Raw genomic sequence first — 26,015 nt, 5'->3', positions numbered from 1 at the left:
GCCCCAAGCATTATTTTGGTAACATCTGTCACAGCACTTTTGTATTTGTGGACACGGTGGATGATATACTTCCTAAGATTAAATAAAGAAACAGAGAATCTAATTACAGTTACCGGAATGGCTCTTTCTTCCACCAGTCAGGGACGATGTTATCAAGTACTTCTGGAGGCAATGCCTCTGAATCCATTAGATTTGCTTTGATTGCTTCTTCCTCATCAGTTAACTCCACTTCCTTTATATAAAGAAAATCCACAACAAATGAAAACAAATGAAACAGAAAGAAAAAAGATCTGAGACAGTTGCTGTTCTTTTTGTCTAAATAAGGCACTGGTTACAGTCTTCTTTTGTCTTAATCCAACAGAAACAAAGTAAACTCCTTTGCTACAATTCATTGTACTACATTATACATAAAATTAATGCCTGGAATACTTGTGGGTTATTTTCTACATGCTTGAGGTTGGATATTTCCCTAGAGTTTGGGCAATTTCCTATCAACCTGAAAGGCACAAACTTGGTGCTGGCTGTACTAGGGGTTAGCTTTCCCATAACTGAGTATGGCATCTACCCCTAACTGGCATTAATCAGTTCATCATTTAGAAGCACTAGATGTAAAAGTGGGCCTCAGAAACTTAGAAAATACATCATAGTTTCATTAATGGTATGTGGTAACTATTAAAATAACAACAAAGACAACAAAAATTGTAGCGCAACATTGCATAATAATTCAGCTTTACAAAGCACAGGTCCCATGGGCTACATTTACATGACTCTCCAAGGGCAGTGCCTAAGGTGGCCATGAATACAATATATTTTGATGTCTTCTCACCTTTAATTTCCATTATTGTCCAAATGGCTGCCTCATAAACAGCCTGAAGGCTGCCTGCAGACAATGCAGAGAGGTGCTTGCTCTAAAAGCTAGTCCCAAAGTGCACCTGTTACGTGTAGTACCTAAGCCTAGCTCTGATCTGGCCTTGTGGATTGAACATCCATTAGCAGATGAAATGCATTAGGCAGGTTTCTGAAGTGTCTTGTTGTGTTTAGCTTCAAGATGAATTCAGTTCATGTACTCTGAAACTGTTCTATGTGAACTGAAAAGGTGGGAACAAATGGGAGATTTGCTTCTAATGCATGCTCTGGGCAGAAACTAAAATGTTAACTGAGATGTAATGCTGTCATTGTTTGACAAGGAGGTTGGATATCACAATTACCATGCACTTGAGTTGAACCCTCACAATGTTGCTGTTCACATGAAATAGAATTCATGAAAATTAATGAAATCATCTTACTGATAAAATATACTTCGGGGGTGGTAAAAATGTACAGTTTTCATTGAAAAGTGGTAAAATTAGCAAGATGACAAGAACAGATGGAGGTTCTGTTAGAAATCCAAGTGTCCTGATAGAATTAAGTTCTTCACTAATAGAAACATCTTAGATAAACCTCTCAGAAACGTATACATTATTCAACAGGCAAAAGTGGAAGTATTTTAAGCTAGTGCATGACAAGCTCAAAATCACTGCTGTATGAAACCTAAACCAAGCACAATTGTTAAATATTTAATTATACATAGGCTCAACTCAGAGGAATAGAAACTGATTTTTTTTTTTCTTTTCTTTTTTTTTTTTTTTTTTTTCTTTCTTTCTAATTGCCTACAGGAAGCTTTCCACTTAGTTTTACATGTTCTCATGCTGGAAGACTACACTGCTTTACATCAAATTTATTTATTTATTTACTTTTTAAGAGCAATTTTTAACTTTTGATGTAATCAAAACAAAGATGTCAAAGAAAGGTATGTAGGATTACTGAGTATGGGCATGTGACCAGATATCACAAAGATAACATTGTTCTATAAAGCAGTAGGGTTATTAATGACTAGACACATGCTGAGCATTTGAATACCAAATCTAGCTTTTAAGATTTTGTGCAAAAATATTTTTTCAGCATATGAGATTGATATGGTTGAGGATGTATTTCTCATAGAATGGCTTCCTGACACACTGCACTAAAAACGAATGACAAGAGGATATAAATTGATGATCCTGGATTAGTTTATATCAGTCACAGTGTCAAAATACATACTTTTAAAGATATACTGGAAGTATAGACATTACAAGCCAGAAAGATATGTTTGTTACTCAGATGCAGTATTAAATTTTCATGGAAATATTTCACAGAAGAAAATATTATTTTCTAGATAGCTGAGATTTTTTTTCACCTGAAAACAGAATGGCCAAGTTCATAACTGAGAAATCTATCTGGTATCCTTTAACGAATGCAATACCTTTTCCGCCATACTTCTATAAAAATCTCACTTCTAAAACGTCATCTATATTTGTTTAAGAAGACTAGACACATGAGTTTGTCTTTTAATCCCAGTAGTCATGAAACATCCACTTGCATTCAAAGTCACCGAGAGATAAAACTTAACATGCAGCTAGGTATTCCTCTGTCTCTTTCAGCAAATTAATTTAAGTTGTACCCTGAAATTCTCTTGGGAATTCATTATAAAGTTCTGCTATACTTTCCTCATTGTAGGTAGTCACATTAACCTAAATTGCTCAAGAATTTGTTAGCATGACCTGCCAGAAAATAAAGCAATAACCCTCACTAACAAAAGGATCCAAGGTGGTTCAGGAACCCTCAAAATGATGGTAGGGAGCCGGTTGCCACAAGGCCAAATCTGAATAAGAATTCTTATGTCTGACATTGATTCTGATAACGTAGCCAAAAGAACCTGAGAAAACGCTGGAAGCCACAGGTCTAATGAAGTGTGAGTGTGAGTAATATTTCCTCTATTGCCTGACACAGGGTATATATTAAAAGATGGTAATACGGCATATGAGATACCTAAGAAGACAGAGCGGTAGCCACAAAGATATCTTGAAAGAACTGTGTGAAGTGGGAGAAACAGCAAAACACATGTAAAAATATATCACTGACGTCACTGTAGATGTGGTGTTGAAAATGCATCTGTATTTGATAAAATTATTGAGATGTGTATTCTGGGTGCAGAAAAGAGCACCCAGTGTTTTGGTAGTTCTAAGGAAAAAGTTGCCAGGTGAAAAATAGGTCATTGGCTCTCCAGACTGGTTAAAGCTGCAAGGGCTTGGCTGACACACTAAAACCACCACGATATTTGCTTGCTAAATTCCCAAAGACTGAATGCTGTGTTTTGTTTGCCTTGTATTATTTTTGCTTTGAATATTATAATTGATTTTTACCTGAAGCTTCAAGAGATATACTTCAAGGATTTGAGTTAGGAGAAGTAGTGGGTCTTTGGAAAACAGGATAATCATACAATTTGGTGGTAATCACACCCAGAGAAATGCTTAGGCAGTCCATAATCTTGGAAACTATGCCTTACAGTGTTGGCCTACAAATGGAGCTAGAAACAGGTTTCTAAAGTGAACTGCAACTATATCAGCTGTGTTTTGGTCATGTCCGCAGATAAAGCACTTTATAGCAAGTCTAAGAAAAAAATACTAATGTAGAAGAACATTGTTTACCAGGAGATAAAAAGCTGATGAGGAAAAAAATACTAGCAGAAGGGCATCAATGTAAAATGTTGTCTTGGTGCCAAAAAAAAATAATTAAAAAAATAATAATGCTGACTGAGAGCCAGCCATAAACATCAGTGCCAAGAACACTTGCCTTATTTTTGGCTGTGATGATCAAATTGTAAACAGACTTGCCAAAATAACCTCCTCTTAGATTTAACTGATGAAAACCTGAAATTTTGTTCTGACATCCATGATTTGATCAGTACTCCATCTGTGTTGAAGCATTTGTTTCCAATATTACCTGCTCTTGTATTATTTCATCAGGAATGCTATCTTCCAGTTATCAGGGACCCCTCCCTACCCCGCTTTTCAAGGCAAGAGAAAGTGGCCTCGAATGAACCTTTGGCAGCTTCCTCAAGCACCTGAGAATATATTCCATTCAGTCCCACTGAATTGTGTATGTTCAGATTCCATAAACAATCACGAATTCGGTCCTACTCCGCTGTGTGTAGTACCACTATTTACGCATGCTTTCCTATTTGCACTGAGATCTAGAAGGCTACAGACTAGACTGTACTTGTAAAGACCAAAGTAAGGAAGGCATTGGGCACCTCAGCCTTTTCAGTATCTTTCGTAAAAAGGCCACCTGCCCCATTCAGATGCAGACTCCTATTTTCTTTGTCTTCCTTTTGCTGCTGCTGTTCCTGTAAATATCCTTCTTTCTACCATTTGCTAGTTTCAACTCCCAATAATTACTTAACTTCCTAATCCCATGCCTGGATGATGGTGTGTATGCCTCCTCCACAGCCTGCTTCCCCTCCTGCGTGTTTCCTTAGATTCAGTACTAGGATGTCTTTGAAAGTCTTTGATGACTAGTAATATGAAGAAACATGACAGCTATCAGGAGAACAAAAAAATGGCTCTTAGAATGTGATGCAGAAACTTATTTCTTCCTGAAGCTTTGAGAGTTGGATAAAACCTTATTTGTATTGTCTAGAAGGTAGAGTTTCTTGTACTATGCATTTGAAAGATCTTTATGCTGCATACCTATGTGTAGTGATTTCATTACACAATAAAGGCTTTTATCATATCGATTGCTGTCTAAAGAAAAAATCATCATCATCATCAAAGCCTTGCATTTTTTTCCCCCAGTATATTACTGCCTAATAAAAGAAATTGTTGTCTTCTGGTAAACATTTATGTAAATGATTATTGCTAAACAGATATGTTTCTTGCTTGGGGATAAGAGAGGTTTTAGAATATGTATGTATAAAAATTTACAGTAACTATTCAAACTTAAGGAAAACACCTAATTTCCTGAAAACTATTGTTCATGAATTATTTTACAAGTATCATAAGTATCTAGCTATGTGAAACATTTTTTTAAACCACAAGCCGTATTTTATCTACCTAAGAGTTTTTTTTCTGTTTAGAAACTCCTCCAACAATAAGAGAACGAAAGACAACACTACAATCCAGATAATAAAACATATTAAAAACAATCATACAAAAAAACAACCAAACAAAAAAAACCATACCTTACTCTGGTATGAACATTGAAATATTTCTGACTTTTAACACGGGATGGTCAGACTGAAGGGATGGTTAAGCATTCTATTTATTTTGCCCCAAGACAGTGCACAGAGTACTGCTGGGGAACATTTTAAAACTCTTTGCAACTGGTGTACGTGTACCAGCCTGAACCTACTGATTATAAGCACTTGAAGAAAACCACACCCTCCCATTATTATTCTGACCTTCATTTTTTTTTCTCTATTTGTCTTCCTTTGTCCCATTTAGTAACTCTAGTATCTTGGAAAAAACAGAAAAGACAAACCAAAACAACAACAAAAAAAAAACAACCATACATAATTCTTATAAATATTTGGGAAAATCTTTGTGGCATTCATAAGAAAACACAGTCAATGCATGTATTATTTTATTGGAAAGAACAGTTATTCCCTAATTTTATCAAGTAAATAATGTAACATAAGCACTTTTTACCTAACAAGAATTTTATAGGTAATTGCTAGTTTGGTCTGAAAATGGTTATGCAGTGTACAGACACGAAAAAGTTCAGATTGTTACCTGCTTGTTTTCTTCATTTTCAGTTTCAGTCACGGTCTGAGAGAAATCTTCCTGTCCCTGTGATAGAATTAGCATTTTATCATCATCTTCTTCAGGTTCTTCATCAAAATCAGGCCCAATTTTCTCTTTAATTTTGGGTAAGAGCAGTTCCTGTAGATATTCTTCAAATTGAATATGGAAAATACCAAATTTGTCTGCTAGCCATCGTGCACAAGTGGTTTTACCTGCTCCATGAGTCCCCAGTAAGCACACCCTTAGGGGAGGTGCCTATAGAAAAAAAATGAAATATTTTAAAATAATTTGGACTCCACAGTGCACCTCCTACTGTTTTTCAGTTCCAAACTGTCATTATAAAAATTGCCTAAAAACCAATCAGATTTTGCATTTTAATTTTTCCAGGTCTTCTGCTACCATTCCAAACAGATAACCCACTCTCTGGAAATATAAACAAATACACTACAGCAGATAGTGACACTAAGTAAAAATGAAAGCCCATTAGATAATTCTGGTAAATATGCACTTCTTTTACCCTTCTTCCAATAATAATAAAAAAAGACTTAGAAAAATAATATTTGTAATTTGTTATTTACGTCAGGTGATTATTGTATGCCCTTAAAATCTTCTCTTTTCTGCTTTACCTGCATCATCAATACAATGTGTTAATTCAAATGTACACCATAAAGTTACTAAGGAAGCAACATGTTTTATTTGTTTCAGGGACTTGCATGATATACAAATAATTAATTAGAAAAAAAATCAGTAATGATAAACAATTATAAATGGAAATGGAAAATAGTGATTATAATTTGTTATTATATTCTTCAAATATTGTTAAAGATTCTCACTTGTATTGGTTCATTGTGAGCCACATACTCTTCAGGGTTCTTCAAAAATTTCTCTCTGTATTCAGGATTTGAAAAATAATAAATCTTTTCTTGATATTTAGCTGCAAGTTCAGAGAGTCCTGGATAAAGGACATAATTCTCTTTCAGACTGACTGGACAAAAGTGTTTTGTATCTCCCATGTGCCTTTTCTTTTCCTTAGCTTTTTCTTCATCCTGAAAAGATTATGAATTTTTTCAAAAATTGTTTAAGCAGTTCACTCAGATTAAGCAGATCAAGTAGATTAGAACAAGTTATATCAAATGTGTCATCTGAGCATTGAATGAGAATGGTGTTCTCAAAACACTTTATAAGCTGAGTGTAAGTCTATGAAAATATGTACTTTCTAGATTCACTCAGAAAACAAACTATCCAATCTAGTGAGACCATTATGGAGAAAAGGCCCATGTTAAATTTCAAATGATAATACCATAGCCAGCTGTTGAATACCAAAATTAGGTTAGAAGTATCTATGATAATATCTTTTCCTGCAGTGTTCTTGCAACTCACTTTCTGTTGCTTCTAAATGTTAAAAAGCAAGTAGACCTCTTTGGAAAATCAGTGAGAGCTGGTAGTATGAAATCTATTTATCCAATAAAATGACATTCTAAAAAAATCTATTTAATACTGTTCCAGTACAGTATATAGATACTTTGTACTGTTAAATTTGGGAAATGACATATCTGAATATAGGATGAAAATTAAAGAAAGGTGAAGCCAGACCTTTAATTTAATTGAAATATTATAAATAGCTGAGATGATACAGAGGATTGTACATTAGGACTTTTAAATTGCATCTTTTGATACTTGCGTGATAGATCACAAAATCATTGCTGATTGACAGAAATTAAAGTTCTCATTTCCTTCTTTTTATAAAACCCCTCTATACCATTAAAAACAAACAAACAAACAAACAAAAACAACTAGCTACATTGATTCTATTAGCATGGGGTATTTATGCTTCCTGCTGGAATAAAACTACTATCAGCCAGAACATGGGAATACAATGAAACTGTTCTGGAAGCATGTGCTTACATTTATTCTTTAAGACAGCAGAAACTGGATCACACAAAAACAGGTGCAAAAACTGATTTCTATGGGATACTGCTCAAACTGAAAATAAACTAAAATCAGATGATAAATGGACAAAAACAGCATGCTTACTTCTTCTTCTTCATTTTCTTCTTCTGCAACTTCATTTTCTTCTTCAGCTTCCACTTCAGCAACCAGATCTTCTGCTTCCTCATCTAAGTCTTCAGCAGATAACTCCCAACCATGATATTTAAAAGGTTCTGAAAAGGTTAATTCTCTTCTGTTTCAATATTTTTCATTTGGCTATGTTAAAATAAATTCTCTTTGTCCATAAAAGTAAGCACATATATGGAAGCAAATCATGCCAACTGTATATTCCGTTTCTCCTACTCATAGAATAAAATGTTATTCACAAACATATGAAATAAATATATATTAAGGTATTGATTCTTCCAAAAATTAAATTGCTACTTTTTTTTTTTAATTGAAGTAAATTAGTGTTGTCAATGGGATCTCCTAGTATGAAAGTATTATACAAACACATGCAGATAGTGACATTAGTATGTGCAACAGTTTCTTTCATATTGATTATTGGCAAAAATCATCAGTCAAATTTTATTTGATTATAAAGCTAGCATAACAGATACTTTGTTTAACTTGCACTGGAGTAACTATAGGAAAAATGTATTACTAATATTATTTATCCAGTACTCAAAATTGTTAGAGATTTTAGATTTTGAGTGAAGAAAGTGTATTTGCCATAAAAATATTAACACTGCAAAAATTCAGCCTTGAAACACAGTTGATGCAGGTGGGTAGATTATTACACACACTGAAAGTCTCATTGACATAAATGAATATTGTACATTAGTGAACCTTTATTATCTGTTCACTTCTCATACAGGTATCCTGGCACAAAAACATAGAGAAAGTGACTAGGGAAATACAACATCAGAGTGTTTAGGGAACTATTTTGTATATATTTGTATACCTGTATATGCATTTCAAATATATATATATTCCCCACTCTTCCAAGGTCTGGAAAGCTGTTAGCGTGCTTTTCAGCTTACTTACATGTGCGTAAAATAGAAATGAGTTTAACCTCTCCCCCATTCATCATACAAACTCTCCAAAATCCCTCTTGGTAAGGTAAATGTAAATCACATAAACAATATTACTTACCCTCCATAACCAGAACAATCTGATTAAGCAGACTTTCTGGACTTTGCTCAGCAATCTCTAAAACAACAACCTGAACTTGAGATGACTGCTTAATTTCTGACTCCACTGTTCGCCAGTCATTCATGAAAAGGTTAATCTTCGTTTTAATTATTTCCATTTCTGGTATATCTAGAAAATCATCCTCTTCAAATGCAGGTAGCACGATTTCTGAAAATCAAATCATATATAGAAGGCAATGTTCCTCTAAAACATTTTGCATTTAAGTAAGTATCATTATGTTTTAAGATAATTTTTATTTTCCTCAGATATGGTGGTATAATTTCTCCCTAATGCTTTAATTTTTCTCTTCTAATTATAAATTATTATATTACTGGTTTAAGAAGATACTTTGAAAATGCCAGCTTCATTATGTTGAAGTACTATATACTGATGCATCTCCAGGAATGCAGACAAGTTTCGATTACTTAATTAAATTTGCATGTGGTTATTTAAATTAGCACACATATATATAATGGCTTTTTATGCATAGCAAAATACAGTATATATAATAACTTAAAATAATGATTTAATGATGAACAGTTTTTGACAGACAATCCATATGGTCGTACCTCACATAGAACTTGTCAATATAGGAAGAAATAAAGAATAAGAAAACTAGCACACACTGCAAAGAAACTTAATGTTCTAACCTGGTTCAGGTTCAGTTACTAAAGATGTAGTGGATTGCTCAGGTTGCATGCTAGGTGTCTGTTCTTCTTCAAGTGGCGTATGTTCTGTTTATGTGAATATAAGTATAATGCACATTACTAGGTGTTTTTCCCTCCTGCACAAGATCTCAATATATACGTGTTAATAGATCAAAATTTCATTTACTTAAATGAAAGAGGTACATAGATATATAAAGATCAACATGCCAACATTGCTGAGAAAATAGAAGATTTAGAGAAGGGAAAAAAAAAGAGACTAAACAGAGAAGTTCACTTCAGTGTAAATATCAAGGATATGAGGGTGCTATCAACAACTGAAATCCTAAATTGATAAATCCTAAATATGCAATATAAGAGTTATTAAACAAATTACAAATGACCCTTCTAACCATAACTAAAAAACAAGGCAAGACAGGTACACTGACATTATGATCCACCTTTTAAAAATTATCTGTACTGGAAATGTCTTGATTCCTGAATATCTCTGAATATCTTTGCAGATACACCTAACACCCTTTTGCTGTAGCATGAAACAGAAACTGGCTGTTAAATAGCTTGATATTTAGATCTCTTTGTTTAGAGAACTGGAATACTTTCAATGTCACAACCAAATCTGTGACAGAATTAAGAGGGAATTTATTTCTGACTTTCAAGCCTTGTTTTGGTGATTTAATCACTAAACCAGGACACTTGGAAGTTATGAATCCATTTTATCAATTGTGTATTGCTATTAATGTACAGATATTAACTCAGAGTTGATCTGCTACATATTCAGAGACAATTTGGTCATGCGTGTGTAAAGAAAAAATAAAGTTTAACAGATAATGGCATAAATTATGCACTACATATGAACTCAAAATATCACAATATCATGAAAATCATAATGGAACCTCTTCCAATTTCAAAGAAAAAGTCTTTTTCTCCTCATTATGTTATTGATAATAACTGTAAAAACAGAAAACAAAATAATGCTTGGAACATCTATTTATACTTCTTCAATTTTATAAGTTGCTTTTAAATTCCACTAATTCTCATTTGGTTATCTGTTGATACATTTTGTTTGTGTTTTTTTTTTCCTCAACAAAATGGATCAGCGTGATAAAATTACTGTGCTAACACGCTGTCCCAGAAGAAACTGTTAACTCCCCTATTTATGCTACTGAATATGGGGAGAATATGCATGTATTGAGGGCTGAAGGTCTCCCCCCAAATAAAGTAGTTGCATCATATTTAAAAGTCACTGTGCGATTTACAGGATTCTCAGAAACAGAGCAAGCTTCTCTTACACTACTGGCAAAACTCAGCAAGTAGCAACAGCCTAGTTTTACCATGTTCTTGGAGTATGACTTAGTGTGCTGGTGTTCCCTCTGCACTTTCTCATCTAAGCACTTACAAGGATCTTAAGAATACTCTTAATTCTGCAGACAAAAGCATTTTAAGAAATGACTTATACTTAAACCAATGACCTACTGAACCCAAATACTGGTGCTATGAAACATTACAGATGTATGTACATACAGAATAATTTTAAGAAGTGCCAATAACGAGATGCAAAAGTGTAACCCCTTTCTCTGGAGGCCAGAAGTCATCCATAGGTGTACAAGAAAAAAGACTGTGAATGTAGATATTATGTGCCCAGGCAATATACCCTGGGACAAGGAGTACTATATTATTATTATTATTATTATTATTATTATTATTATTACTATCATTATCATTATCATTATCATTATCATTATTATCATCATTATTATCATCATTATCATTATCATTTTATAATAATTACTAATTATATTATTATTATAGTTAATATATTATTATTACTAATTATATTATTATGATGATCATTATCATATTATAATAATTACTAATTATTATTATGGTTAATATATTATTATTATTACTACTACTACTACTAATAATAATAATAATACAGAATGAATAAATAAATAAAATTAAATGAAAAGTATATATCAAGGCTTCCCTCTGTGGAAACTTAAACTGAGGAACTCACAAAAAAATTAATTTTAATGAAGCCATGTCTGCATAGAATAACACAGTTTAATGAGTAAAGGAAAAGAAAGACAATCTCTTAAATAACTTGTCCAGAATTGCAATTGTATAAGGTTGTCCAAGCCTGTCTCGTAACGCTTTCTCATGAAAAGTAAACAAAAGTTAGAAATTGAAAAAATGCATTGATTTAAATAAGAAATTCAAGGTACTATGCACGACAAACATGGCAAAAACTTCATGCATAGTGCTATACCAAATCTGTCACAGTGAACAAAATAATAAAGAGCGAGCTGCTTCCAACACCATCTATTTGCTGAAAAAGCCAGAGGTAATTAAAAACTTATTGACAGTAGGAGAACACAGCAACAGAGAAGGAGAAACTCATCAGTTTGTAGGGCTGCATTTCATATCCATGTAGACCTTGTTAGGTCCTGAAAGTCCTGGTACAAAGTTCTGTCTCAGCTAGAAGGTACAGAGGTGCCTAGATAGCATCATCACTTCCCTGTCTGTACTATACCACAGCCTCCAGCAGCTGCAGCGTGTTGTTGCTACTGTTCACCTTCCTTGCCCTCCTAGCATTTTCAGCCCTGATTTTCTTCCTTCTCCTGTCATTTTTCTTTTGTATTCTGTTTAACAAGGCTGACATCACTTTCTTTAGCTCACAGACAGAAAAGAAGTTGAGAGCAATGACTGTAATGGCCTGATATTACTATAACCTTGCTGTATGCTGTGTTTGTCTCTTGCCAGAAATGAAGCTGCATGGAAGAGCTTGAATAGGGGAGAGAGTAGTTTTCTACTTTGCCATAATTTTCCCCTCCTCCTTGTGTTTCTGTCCTGTTTTGAGAGCAGGAACAGACTTTGACACAAGCAACATCAGGGTTAGCCAAAAAAAAAAAAAAAAAAAAAAAGGTATTGCTAAACCAGAAAGACTTATTTAATGCTCTGTATGTTAAAAGCTTTGACCATTTTCTTAAAAATGCAGGGAATACAGTGAAAAAGTGGTTTTTGTTTTTTGCTTGGTTGATGGATTTTTATAGTTACCCCCTGACATAAAGCAGGCCAATAGTCACTATGTGAAATTACAGCAATGTAACTTACATTTTTTGTTTGCCCTAACCTGAAAACTCAAAAAAATGTGTTTCTGGTTCATGAAGAGTAAGACTGCCCCGTTATTGTTTTCTTCTTTAAGAAAATTTATTTATTTCCTCCCTAAACTGAATGCTTATTTTTCTATTGTGAATTGCTGCAGAAATACACAAATGCCACATTATATTTTCCAAAATAGAGCCTGCTCAAAAAATTTTATTATCAAGTACGATGTAGGTGGATTTTGGTGATTAGATATCAGAAGTATATGGCAGGAAATAGGACTAAACATAACAGCAAGTGTGGAGATGCTGCCTAACTTTTCTCTAACATGCTACCAACTAAAGCAACATCCATGCGTGTTAATAGCAGCTGGGATAAGGGGCTATGAGCACCTGGCAGCCAGGGAACACATCTAATTTTTTCTGACTTGCCTGGCTAAGCTACCTATGAAGCTATTGTATCAAAGGAAGTATCAGTGCTGTCTTCTAGAAGTAATCAAGTCTGTGCCCTGCCTCCAGTGAGTTAATTGCTGAGGAAATAGAGGTAGTGACTCTCGTTCTTTTGTCATCAGCCAAATTTAAAAAGATGCAAGTTTTCAGATACGTTCCTCTTTCTGACATCCCTTCATGGCTTAGTAAGGTCAGCCCCTTCCTAGTTTGCTACTCGTGCCTATTTCTCTAGCCCTAAATTCCATATATGAAGGCAGGCATTTTAAAGTTAATATGACAGTTCTGGGAACTGCAATGCCTACATCTCCTTGCAAGTCTAAGTCTTAAGGTGTAGCCCTTTAGAAATAGAGTAAATTCCTAGATACTTCAGTGTTTTTAAGAATTTTATTCTTCTTCCATTTACAGGGCTGAATATCTTGGCCATGGCAATTTGCATGCAGGATCTGAGGGCCCTGCCAGTACTGACCGTCTCCTGTTCCCCATTCCCTGGAGTGCCCCAACTCTGCCCAGGGTCCCACATCACCCTGAGACCATCAGCTCTTGCCCCACTGAGGCTGCAGCAGAGCCAGGCTCCAGCTCCCCACAGCTCTGCCCTGCCTGGCCCCAGCCTCTGTCAAGCCAGGCCCACTCGTGGGCCCATGTCCTGACCCAGCATCAGCCTGTGCCTGGGGAGGCACCTGGTGACCTGTGGCTGGGGTTGCTCAGGTGCCCCTGGCTGGGGTATTGGGACTGGGCCCTGGTGCCATGGCCCTCTGCCCTGGTGGCTGTTTTGTACACTGCTCTCAGTTCCTGACACGTTGTCCCTAAGGTGAACGACAAAACTTCATTTTATTTGAGCCACTTTTCAATAACAACAGGTTAACAAAGAAGCATTTTGATGAGTATTTTTGTGATCCTTTATAGCAAAGAATAATTAACGCATTTCCTCTCCTCTTTTTACAGCTTTGAACAGCACATAATTGTTAGACTGACACCTCAGTGGCTAACCTTCCCTGCATTTGAGTGATTTTTAGTCCAAAAGCACAAATGGGAATATAATTAAGCAGAAACAGCATGCAGAATTCACATAATTCAATATTGAATTAGAAATTAATTATTTTCTTGAAAATGTTTATAAACATTTTCTTTTTACTAAGCTAAACATTCATCTCATCGCATTAGTTATCCTCAGCAATGGCACTGCTGTCTCCTGTGATTCTAAATAGGAACATGAAACTACCTTCCTTTTTTATGTACATTAAAATATGTTGTATAAATGCCACAGTTAATTATGTTTCAGTCTACAGTGATGTATTCCAAATGAGACAGACATCTAGCCAAGTAAAACCCATATAAATCTGGGCAGCAGTAATGCATTATGTAATGATGATTCCATTAGGAACACAGATATCAAGAAAATAAGCAAAGGATACAGTAATAACTAAGTTACACTAACTGTTTTTTGCACATTATCCCTGGCACATTCACACTGTAGAAATCACATGTGCTGCCTTGTGAACCGCAGACCTATTCAAAGCAGTAATGTATGGAAGATGGTAATGCGTATTGTCTAGATCTAGCATTTGACAGAGCATCTTTCAGAGTTCTGCCCTTTAAAAACTTCTCAATTCTGAGTAGGTCATGAAATTTTGAAAATACACAGGCAGAATAATGGATTTAAATGAATATGTGGCATCATCTGAGACAGCATATTGAACACGGTAACAAATCCACTCAATAGAGGTCTTCCCACATGAACCTTAATCTCAGGAACACTCACAATTCATGCTGTACCTTTTTTGATAGGCTACATTTATCAAATGATGATAAGCAACTTTGATGTTCCAGGTCTGATTCACTACTCTAGATACATAATTCAGTCATATTACCTCTACCAGAGAGTTTTCTTGCTTAAGGAATCTTATTCAACAGCAATTGTTGCATACTTAGGGAGTTTTTAATAGATTATGCAGGCAAATCAAAGAAATGTTTAAAAGATGGGAGAAGTAACAAAAGGAAAAAAAAAAAAAAAGATTACATTCCTAGGGAAAAGGGATGATCCCAAAACCTTACAACCCAAATATTATTTTGTATTGGCTCTGGTATTTCAACATCATTATGATAAAAAACATTGCCTCCCTGACATTTGGCTTTTCTCAAACTCAGTCTTGGGGACCCAGAATACTGGAGAATAGTTTAGTAAGGCAACTGCACCTTTGCTATTATATATGAGTTACAACATTGTGCTTACAGAGGTGATTCACTGTGCGAAAAGATTTTTGAAGAAAGAAACATAATCAAGAAAAATATCTTGAAAAGACAGTAATGACTTAAAAATAACTGGATCTAAAAATCCAAACACATTTCCTGCAGAGTAGGTGTCAGTCAATCTAACCGTGCTGTTCTTAATCGGTTTCTTTTCTTCATAACTGAGGTGATAGGAGACAATCCCCCACACCCCTAAATCTGGAGCTTTCACGTGGCATGTCTATACCACAGTCTCTCATATTCTTTTGCTCTGTGTCATTTTTGCTTTTACTGAGCGTAGTTACCATAGAGACAAACAATCCTCAAAGGCTTTCTGCCCCCACATTCTCCAAGTGAGTTACTGGGGAAGGAGAGGCTTTAATGTATTTTTACAGTGTTCTGCTGGTATTAGATATGACTTGTTCTGCCCTCAGTCCATATTCAACAACAAAAAAGATGAAAAAGTCCTTCCCTCACCTCAAACCCTGCCAAAGCTGAGACAGAGAGAACAGAAGCTAACATGGCTTCTTCATTAAGGGTTTAACCATCAAAATAAACAGACAGGCAAAATGTGGGATAACAGCGACACTTTCATTCCTTGAAATTGATACACATTTCATTATGAACATGTTTTCATTTGTCTTTTTGAAACAGATCCTGTAGTTTGTTTAATAAAGACTTTTTATTACTTAAAAATATATGCTGCCAAATAATTTTGAGCTAATTACAGTGAAATGCACTTAGTAGGCAACCTTATATTGTGTGTACTGAATCATGGTGTTTGGTAAAAAGCTGTTTAGTCTACAGATCAAGTTGACTCTTTTCACTGCATAAGGATTGAGGTGACGCAAAAAGAATAAAAATGTACATTTAACATCTTTCTATTTAACGTTAAATGTTTTATGTTGGATTTATTTGTCTCTTGGACTTCAATATATTCTAAATCTTCTCATAGTTAAAATCTAAAACGTTAATTTTAAATACTAAAAAGGACCATCCTCATTAAAGACAAGTTGCCTTCAAAATATTTTTTTGAGAGAAAGCTATGATATTATTTATTGTTTATTTTCATTAGGTAATGGCTCTATGGCATTCCACATACTGTAGAATTGTGCCTTCTACCAAAAAGAAGAAAATACAACTCCATGGGAAAACATGAAACAGGACAATGGATGATTAGCAAGAATACAGGACATATTCCCATTATTTACATCCAAAGTTCAAATTCATCCATTTCCATTTTTTTCCAAGATTCCTTGCTGCAGAGAACAGATTAGTAATTTCAGATTAATGTGGATGTTTATATTAATTTGAAAGTGGTCTGTAGAACTGGGATTTGTTAAGATCACATGCAGCTATTTATGAATACTGGAATTTGTTTCCTGGTATGTTTTTAAAATTCCCTCATGCTCCTCTCTCTCTCTCTTTTTTTTTTTTTTTTTTTTTTTGTCACAATTCATGATAGTGATTTTCTAATATATATTTTTTTATCTTCTGATTTCCCTCACTTATCACTTCATCCTGTAAAGAGCACTCATTGGTTTCTGAAGAAGTTAACCTGGAATTTCATCAAGCCTCACTTTACTTGTTATTTGTATAGATCCCTGTACATATTTATTAATTTGGCATTTAGACTGGACACAGCAATGGAAATAGTGGGGTTTTGTTGTTTTTCAAAATGCATAGTACCTGGTACATTATTTTTAACAGGAAATCACTAAATGCCTTTAATTGCATTTACAAATGTTAAAATGACTTGAACTTGACTATTCCATTATAAACTTTTTCTTTTTATAAAAAAAAAAGAATTATATTTACAGCTCATTTTTCAAATATAGTAAAAACTTGCAGAAAATGATACAATTCATGATACTAACAAGTAAGAAAGAGAGATTATATATGCTACAAGGCCAACCTGTATGATTGGATTCTTCATTATGACCAGCAGAATCACCGGACTGTTCCTGAGACACTTGTTCAGTTTCAGGTGGAAGCTGCTCATCATTGTCCTCAGATTCTGTAGGCACAGAAGTAACTTTATTCATTTATGTTCATTGGTAACTTTAGCATACCCATTGATGGTTGACTGAGGCACTAGAGAAATAAAGATATTTTTGGATCACACTGCAAAACTTGCATTTAATCACCAGCAAAAGAGGTGTTTGTTCCTTTGATGCTTAGGTATTGCATACTGAACAAAACAGCTTACAATCAGCTACTTGATCTGTGCAGAAAGGCAGACTATCTATCAGATGCTTAAATACTGTGAAGCAGAGAAGAATAGTACTTAGTTCAGTGCTTTCATGTAAGAATATTTTAAATTCATTATAAGCTACGTGATCTGTGCTCAAACTATGCTCAAAAACATGACCTTGCAAAAGAAAACACTCAGTGTTCTACAGATCAGCTCCTGTTGGATGGCAGTGCTTCTGACTTGAAGACCTGTGTACCTGAAGGCTGGTATAATTTTTCTGACTGTATGAGTTGGTTAATAATAAATACCACTTTTTTCTGCAAGCCTTGTTCTGCTTATGCCCTTAGTAGTAAAACACCATTAATATATATAAACATATTATGACTACCCAAAACTGAAATAATATTATACAAGGATGTATTTTAAAATCTGAAGTTATGGCATTTATTTTTACATATATCTCTTTTTTTGGCAAATTGAATTTCTGATTTATGCAGTATCAGGAAGATTTAAATTTCTCATAAACAAGCATCTTCTTATGTAGTTAGCAGACAAAACCCCACAGCCTTTAGCATGTGTCAAAGCAAGAAAATTCTTCACTTAGTCTAATTCTTTATTTCCTCTTGATATTCACAGGAATGCAGTCCAACAAAATGAGTTTTGATGCTCTGTATTAAAGAAATCAAGAGTTCGTAATATGCACAAAGAGGAGAATGACATGCAGAAAAATATGTGCAAAATGGAAGATAATTTGTGAAGGCTGTCATTGTGCAAACCCTCACATGCATACATAACAAAATCACAGACAGTCCTTAAGGTATTGGAAATAGCTGTGGCAGAGAAGCTGAGCATGTCTGATTTTCACAGTGTGTCTGAGTACTTCAGAGATTTCATTTACAAGATTGGTGCTGTATGGGAACAAGAAAGACAGACAGACATTAAACAAAGCAAACAGAGAAGATTTTTTCTTATAGATGTGCAGAAGCTGACAAGAGCTTTTCTCAAATCGTAGGCTTTCATTCTTTTTGCTGAGAAGAGATGCATAGTTGTACAAAACCAATATCCCTTAGCCTTTTTTTCTTCTCTGAATAAAAGGCCAAAAACTTGCAAAACTGAAGATATTTGGTATTTAACTGATAAGCTGTTCAAAACCTTTCTGCTTGAAAGTCTGGAATTCTGCCTAAAAAGCTGTGATTATGGGCATTAGAATGTAATTGTTGTGTCTGGCTTATGAAGGAGACCAGAAAGTGTCTTTGAAGACCATGCAATAATGCTCAAAGACTGAACAAACCATTCCTGAGAAGATAATATCACCACAGCTTGCTTTAAAGTTTGTGGTACAAGTAATTTGCTATTCCCCTGTCTGCAGATTAATAAACTTTCTTTCTTCAATTTCTGTTCTCACTGAAAAGCTTCCACGTAGAGGTAGAAAAAACAAACAAACAAGAAGATGGGATTGTAGTTACACGTCCCACTGAGATACAGCAACTGAGGCATACACATGCATTTGTTCCTGTCCAGTTTGCTCTAAGGAAGGGATAATCTCTGGCAGAAAAGCAGGGCTGACAAATAAAGGACAGAAGATAGTCTTAAACCATGACAGCTGCTTACTTCAGTGGACAAGATCAATTCCATCCAAGACAACGCCAGCTTTTATCTCAAGAGTATTGGAATGATCACCCAGATCATTTGAAGCTGTATAACTCTTCTATATTCTCATGAAGTTATATAGCTGTCATATGGTATAAATAAATCCATACTCATGCAAAGCTGCTAAAAAATACTTAAAGACAATTAAAAAAAAAACTCTTGAAAATAATTTAAGCTCGGAATAAGAAACCTGAAAAAGATATGGGGCTATAATTTGCAGCTAGACACTACAAGAGGTCCTATGTAAATTTTTTTTGGCATACCTTCACCAGACATTTTCAGCATTGAACTTAGCTTCCTAACCTAATTAAATATTTTTGATAAATTCAGCCAAAAAATTTCCCTATGTACTTTTAATTTCATTAGGGGACATGCAAGTACATTGCTCATTACTAGAATATTTTTTCCCTTTTAAACACAGATAATATTATAAATTTGAATATGTTCAGTCCTGAAGCAATTCCCATTTAATTCAACACTAAGGTAACAAAGATTGCAGTTACTGAAATGCAACTTATTTATGTGACACATCAAAGGAGCATGACTGGGGCTCTGCAGTGTTTTTCTGTGTTTTTTTTTTTTTGTTTGTTTGTTTGTTTTGTTTTTTTGAGTTCTCATTTTACTATCATAACTGCTATAAAAAAAGCACTGTGAACATATAATCAATTTATATTTTTGTAAAGACGTCACATGGCAAAAAAGCTGCAGTCAGTGTGCTGATGGCACTACATGTGAAATAAAACAGATGTCAAGCTAAGAGCAGCATGACTGAAGTGGTTTTGGTGAGTCAGTGTTTGATTATTGAAACCAAACGTAGGCGTAGGAAAACACGATTTCCCTGAACAAGGACTTATCACGTGTTAATAGCACAAGTGTGTGTGTGACATTATTTCTTCTGTCATTAATAATTGTTGTTTTGATGTACTCAGATAAAAATGAGTTATATATTCAAAATTAAGATGAACTTTGTAGTTTGAGAGAAAGAATATGGTATGTCCGTAGAACACTTTATATTTAATACTTTAGAACCCACTCACTTTGGAGAAGAGCTATCTGTTTTATTTGAAAATTGAAAATTTAATTGAAAGAACAAAGCTTGAGTATTTGTCAAGGAAAGGTAAAACGTTACCTAATAAAAAATTAAAAACAAGTTACCAAATTCAGTGTATCCTATACTACCTTTATGTCTTAGTCCTTTTTATAGATAGATAAAATAAATACCACACTGGATAATGAAAGAGTGTATAAGGCATATTGACAAAAAAGAACATAAGCTTGGCCACAATATCTTTTGACAGAAACTAGTATATTATGCTTGAAAGTAAGACAGAAATGGAAGTCTAGCCCCTATAGCTGTGAGAAAAATAAAATGAAAATGAAAAATAAAATAAAAAAAAAAAAAAGAATATTAGCATGTATGTCAATTTTTAATTTCTGATCCAAGCTGTAGGGTATAATTTAGGCTGCCATTGAGCTACCTACATACCCTGTAGCAGAAGCAAATCCCCAACCTGGTTCTTAATGTAGGAAGAGATATTTGTGCATGGTACTTCATCCTGATAGCAAGTTTAAATCAGACAGCAACAATCTTCTAAGAAAGTAGGCAGTGACTGAAGAAGGTAAAAAGGAAGGTTCAACCTTACAATTTTTTTGACCACTGAGATTCAAAAATGTTGAAACTAACCAGAATTAATTTTAAATGTTGACCCAACTGATAGAATTACCCGAGGAGCAAAATTCCAACTGGTTTGTGACAGTTAGCCTGCCCTCAAAACCAGGACAATTATATTCTCTTTTTTTTTTTTTTTTTTTTTTTTTGAATCCCGATTATTTAATCAGAACAAAGATAACCCTGACTTGGTTCCTCTTGGGGCCATTGGAAGAGGAGTCAACCAGGGAGGCTCTCCCTGCCTATGAGGGCGTGAGACTCATTAAGAGATGCCAGGAAAAGCAGTTTGGGACTGTGAGAGACTCATAATATTATGGGAGACATTTCAGAAAAGGACCAAAGGCAAGAAGAAGAAGGGATCAAAGTGGACTGTAGAGGAAGAAGTGTAAATAATAGAGGGAGAAGAGGATGAAAGGAAAATTGGGAATAAATGCTCAGACTTGTTACTGGCTGGACCTGGGGACACAGAGCTGCAGCAGCCTTGCCTCTAATGGCATATGGGATTCATCAATTTGTAATATATGTTGCTACTGTATTCAGCAATCCTTAACACATGTTAACAGTGCCACTCCTGAAGTAATTTCCATTCCCCTTTAATTGTTTCAGGCTGAGCTTCTTGGAGGAAAACACATCTTCAGACAGTCTTGCGATTTTCTGATTAGCCATTGGCTGAATTCTAACAAAAATTTCTAATTTGTGAGGGGGATACGGATTTTTTCATGAGTATGAAGTTTCAATACAGTTAACAACCCACTTAGAAAAGTTACTAGAGAGGAAATAAAGAGTTCTGCCCTTCAAATTTATTGAAAACCATAACTGTGCTGGCTGATTTAATAAACATCTTTATTCTGCAACATCCTTTAAGAATGCCACATAGAAATATAGGCCTGAATCAGTGAAGGAAGCAAAGACAGTAATTTGAAGTCATTTTTCTAACTGTCGAATGTAAAAAGAAATTCAAAACTAAAATATGCATAAACACCAAATTCCTAAATCATTTGAAACACATACATGGATAAAATAAAGCTTGAACGATACATACTTTCACCTTTCTCCTCAGCAGCTTCCTGAGACTGCTGTTCTTCTTCTAGTGTCAGTACCTCTTGCATTTCTCTTCTGTGAGTAAAAGATAATTCATCTTAAAGATTTATACAAAGATGAACATAGCAAATTGCAAATTATTAAATGGAAGTAAATATGTGGAAAAATACTGTTAAGAATTGAAATATAATTTGGTTCATACATGTATCATTGTATCATACTTGTATCGTTGTCTCAAAAGGCTGGGCTAGTAGAAGGCTAATGAAAATGCATTTAGCAAGATAATCTTCTGCCACCACATGTATCGATCTAAATAAGATAACCCTTGAAGTTAACACATACTGGGTTATTTTATATCCATCAGGTCAAAGCTTAATGTGCTTTTTTATTAAATTTCTGTTGATTGATAAATGCACTGATAACGTTTAACTCAAAGTAAGGCTAGAATTTTCTTGTGAGCACTTTATATGTTTAAATATTTAGTATAATTTACCTTGCTGCTGCTGCTGCTTCTTTCTTTTCTAATGCTTCATCTTCTAGTCTTCTCAATATCTTTGAATTAATTTCATCTTTATTTGCTAAGTATGTTCTGCGTAGTATACAGCTGCCTGCAGTACAATTATGCAACAGTAATTAGTTTTGTGCAGCTGTATAAAACTAAAGCTGAGTTAGGAAAATTATTTAACAAATAATAAACAATTTTCCTACTTCTTTTTAAAGCCCAGAAAAGGCATATATACCACTGAAATGTTATTATAATGTTTTAGAGCTTTGTTTTCAACTTCAAGCATCTAATAAACTGACACTGGGATATTGGAAGGCTATGATGAAGGCTATAAGGAGAGAGAACACTGAAATGATTTATCTTATATTTCCATGTATCATGCATTTCTCTGGCATTTATTTTGTTTGGATGTGCACAAAGAAAACTATGAAAGAACAAATGAAAAACATTCAAATAAAAATTTAAAGCCTGTGCATACCTGTACTGCTACAGCTGGTTGACAGAAAGGAAGAAATACATTGTTAGGATACTAGGAATCTCAACTGATTTATTTACGTTGGCAAATAGATTTATGATACATGGCCATGTGGTCGAAATCTATTTCCAACAGTTGAACCATGCTAGTTTAGGCTACCTCAAAGAATAGCTTACAAAGTAGTGACTCAAAATGCTATGTAAACTCTAGTACCACATTATTATTTAGAGACAGAAATATGGGAATCAAATAAAGAGTTCAGTAATAAATAAATTGTCCAAAGGTGGAAAAAAAAGGAATAAAATAAAAAAATAAATAAAAATTGCTAAGTTCAAGGAAACAGCCATAAACAAAAAGTTACACTTGCAAACAAGCCTTCTAGCAGACATTATGGACTTGCCTCCTTCACCTCACCTTATCGATACTTATTCCTCCCAAATCTCATGTGGTCACTATTGTGAACTCACATAAAATTTATTTTTAAGTAAACTCAAGCACATGTTATTTAACTTTTAAGAACATCGAGCCTGTGTCAATTTGATATAGATGATAATTTTGTGTGAATGGTACATATTTGAAATAGATTCTCTTAATTAATATATATAATTCTGAAAAATGGAGGGAGAGTAATGGGATTTTTTTTTTTTTTTATGTAGTTTGTGAACTGATATTTAGATAATTCTGTCTGGATATTCTTTTGCAAAAAGGTTGTGAGTTTTCAGTGGCTTTGTCTGGTGGCCCAGATATGTACTTCCCCGACTTTGTGTCTTCTCACAGTGTTATGAAAAGCAGCAATGCCAAACAGCATTAATTTAATAAATTATTCAGAATCCAAATTACATTGAACTATAGTGAAGCAGCTTTAATTACTGAATCAACCTATGGAGAACATCTAGAGGAAACAAAATTAGTATACTATCTATGATTCTACGATTTCAACCATTCTTTCTTCCTTATATACCATCATGTGTTGTTTCTCACTTAAAAGATCAATATTATTACATTTCATAAACGATTTCAGTATCACTTGATCAAATTGAGCAAGTGACTTATAAGCATTTATAATAACAGATAATAAATTAGCTAATTTCCAAGTGGCTGACCTGAGAATATCAACCACTAGTATTAACCAGAAATGAATTTGCTAACGGAGCAGGTTTGTAGGTAGCTGATCTGATTCTGGTTAAAAGAACAATGCTCTTGAAGTGTCCTGTTTTAATGCAATTTAAGGTCTTACGAAAATCTCTATGCCAGCATTACATTTCCCTTGCAGTATAAATACTATGTCTTGCATTCAATTTGCACAGGACTGGTTTCAAGCTGAGACAGTAAAAATATATATTTTATCATTTAAAGTAAGTTAATTCATTTCCTCCCACCTGAGTGAAACTCAGGAAAAAAAAAAAAAAGACATTCATTCATATGAAAGTCTGATACAGTACCAGGGATAAAATTAGTGTACAGTCTCATTATCATCTCAAAAACATTAAAAATGGGAACGGTGATTTCCTTCTAAGCTTGAACTCTACTTAAACTTAGGACCAAATGGAGTGCAATTAAGAAAGAAGTCTTTATTCCTATGTAATATAAAGATTATGACAGTGTTAGTTCAAATAGAGGTAACACTGGTGTTGTGAGCATAAAATCTAAATTTCATGAAGATCTGTCTCACTTCTAGGTGGAAAGACTTAGGTTTAGGCTTTAAAGAATCTTCCAACTATCCGACTATAAAAACAGAAGGTAATTGCATGGAAGAGATGGCTACCAAGAGGATAAAACAGATTGTCCAGATCAGAACAAGTGATCCAGAGATAAGTTTTGAAAACTAGTGGCAGTGTCAGAAAGGTGTGCATTGAAGACCCTAGAGTGGTCTTCATTTGAAAGCCTCTGTTATGGACTTCAAGTTCTTCCCTTCCACAACGAAAAAAAGGGGGAAATTATTATTGATGAGTTTCAACATGGTTCCCATGAAGAATTATCTATTCCTAAAGTGGCTGACCTATAATAAAGATTATAGACTAGACAACCTTTTCTTTATCCAGTTAATTCCCTAATTTCTTAACTTGCTCTTCACTTGTCAGAATTTGACATAGTTCTGAAAGCACCTACCCCACCTCAGTCCTTTCCCTGCAGAAAAGGCTAGAACTTGACTCCTGCTGTCTATTATTTAGTATTAATTAACATACACCATGTTAATATATCACAGTATTGTTGTGTTTATTATTGTAAACAAGACACCGTATTAATATCACATTGCTACATACCAACTACATGCATTAAGGTGTTTTTTGTGGTAGGAAGAAATGACAATGCACAGCATTCCAGAAACAAGGTTCATGACCATTTTAATATTCTTGAAATTTCTGGGAGGCAAAGATCAGGCATGGAAATGCAATGTATCCTTAAGTTCTTTCTGGAACTGCCCAAGATGAGCTCTTCTTAAGTGACAGGAACAACAAATATGATTTTTTGACAAGCAGTGGATCTAGAAATTTCTCATAGAAATCTTCATCCCGTTTTAAGTATGTATACAAGCTCCAGCCACATTTGACTTTTCGTTAAGATGTTTAAGTTACAAAATTTCACAAAGTCATATAACGAAGTAGTTTGGGTACTTAGATGATTAGCTGATCATCTGATCAAGATGACATGCTTCTGAAAAGCCTCTTTTTTAAATAGGAAAGCTGCTCTACATAAACTATGTAAGCAATGTTTGTTTTTATATTCAAGGACAAGGGATTTTGACTGATTTTAATATCAGTTACTGAGGTTTTTTGAACCAAGTGTTAATAGACGTTCCTTTATCGAGGGGCAGTTTCTACTACTGAAAAACATTTTGATAAGAAACTGGGTTGAGCAAGTAATGATTATATATGATTGTCACAGGACAATGAAACCTGCTGTGTAGTATGAATCAATCAATCGATTAAGACATGATTTGGCAAGCAAAACTGTTAACAATGTATGAATCTGTTTCATTTTTCCATACCTGGTACCAACCTTCCTTCTTGTTTGAAAGCCTGAAGTAAAAATTCCTTCCTCTGCATTCATTGATATCAAGCTATTGTATCAACCTGGCCAAATAGTTCCTTAAATTTCTTTGTCCTCAGGATGGGGAACAAGGTACATCTGCATATAGGTACTCCCCACTTTTCTCTTAAGCAGAGAAAGTTCATAAGTTATAATCTGATTTTGCAAGCAGGGAAACCAATGAACAGGCAGGGAAATTTGAGAGCCACATTAGAAGCTAGCGGTCAGCCAGACATGGAATACAGAGTCTGCAAGACAAAGTCTGCAGGAGTCCAGTGTTATT

The 26,015-nt window shown here is 34.4% G+C and overlaps 1 protein-coding gene across 1 annotated transcript in view; it reads right to left on the bottom strand.

Annotated features, from left to right (window-relative positions):
- Nucleotides 1-26,015, bottom strand: part of AK9 (adenylate kinase 9) — a 64,571-nt gene that overhangs the window by 16,351 nt on the left and 22,205 nt on the right. Inside the window, exons 18-26 of the mRNA XM_068677728.1 lie at nucleotides 22,216-22,330; nucleotides 21,724-21,797; nucleotides 17,084-17,185; nucleotides 9,374-9,457; nucleotides 8,685-8,891; nucleotides 7,635-7,762; nucleotides 6,434-6,646; nucleotides 5,589-5,855; nucleotides 114-232 (exon numbers count right to left, since the gene is read on the bottom strand). Of these exons, the coding sequence (XP_068533829.1) occupies nucleotides 114-232; nucleotides 5,589-5,855; nucleotides 6,434-6,646; nucleotides 7,635-7,762; nucleotides 8,685-8,891; nucleotides 9,374-9,457; nucleotides 17,084-17,185; nucleotides 21,724-21,797; nucleotides 22,216-22,330 (1,309 nt within the window). The remainder of the gene's footprint in view (nucleotides 1-113; nucleotides 233-5,588; nucleotides 5,856-6,433; nucleotides 6,647-7,634; nucleotides 7,763-8,684; nucleotides 8,892-9,373; nucleotides 9,458-17,083; nucleotides 17,186-21,723; nucleotides 21,798-22,215; nucleotides 22,331-26,015) is intronic.

The sequence above is a fragment of the Anas acuta genome, chromosome 3, assembly GCF_963932015.1.
Source record: "Anas acuta chromosome 3, bAnaAcu1.1, whole genome shotgun sequence".
NCBI lineage: Eukaryota > Metazoa > Chordata > Aves > Anseriformes > Anatidae > Anas > Anas acuta.
This window is presented reverse-complemented; position numbering and strand designations above follow the sequence as displayed.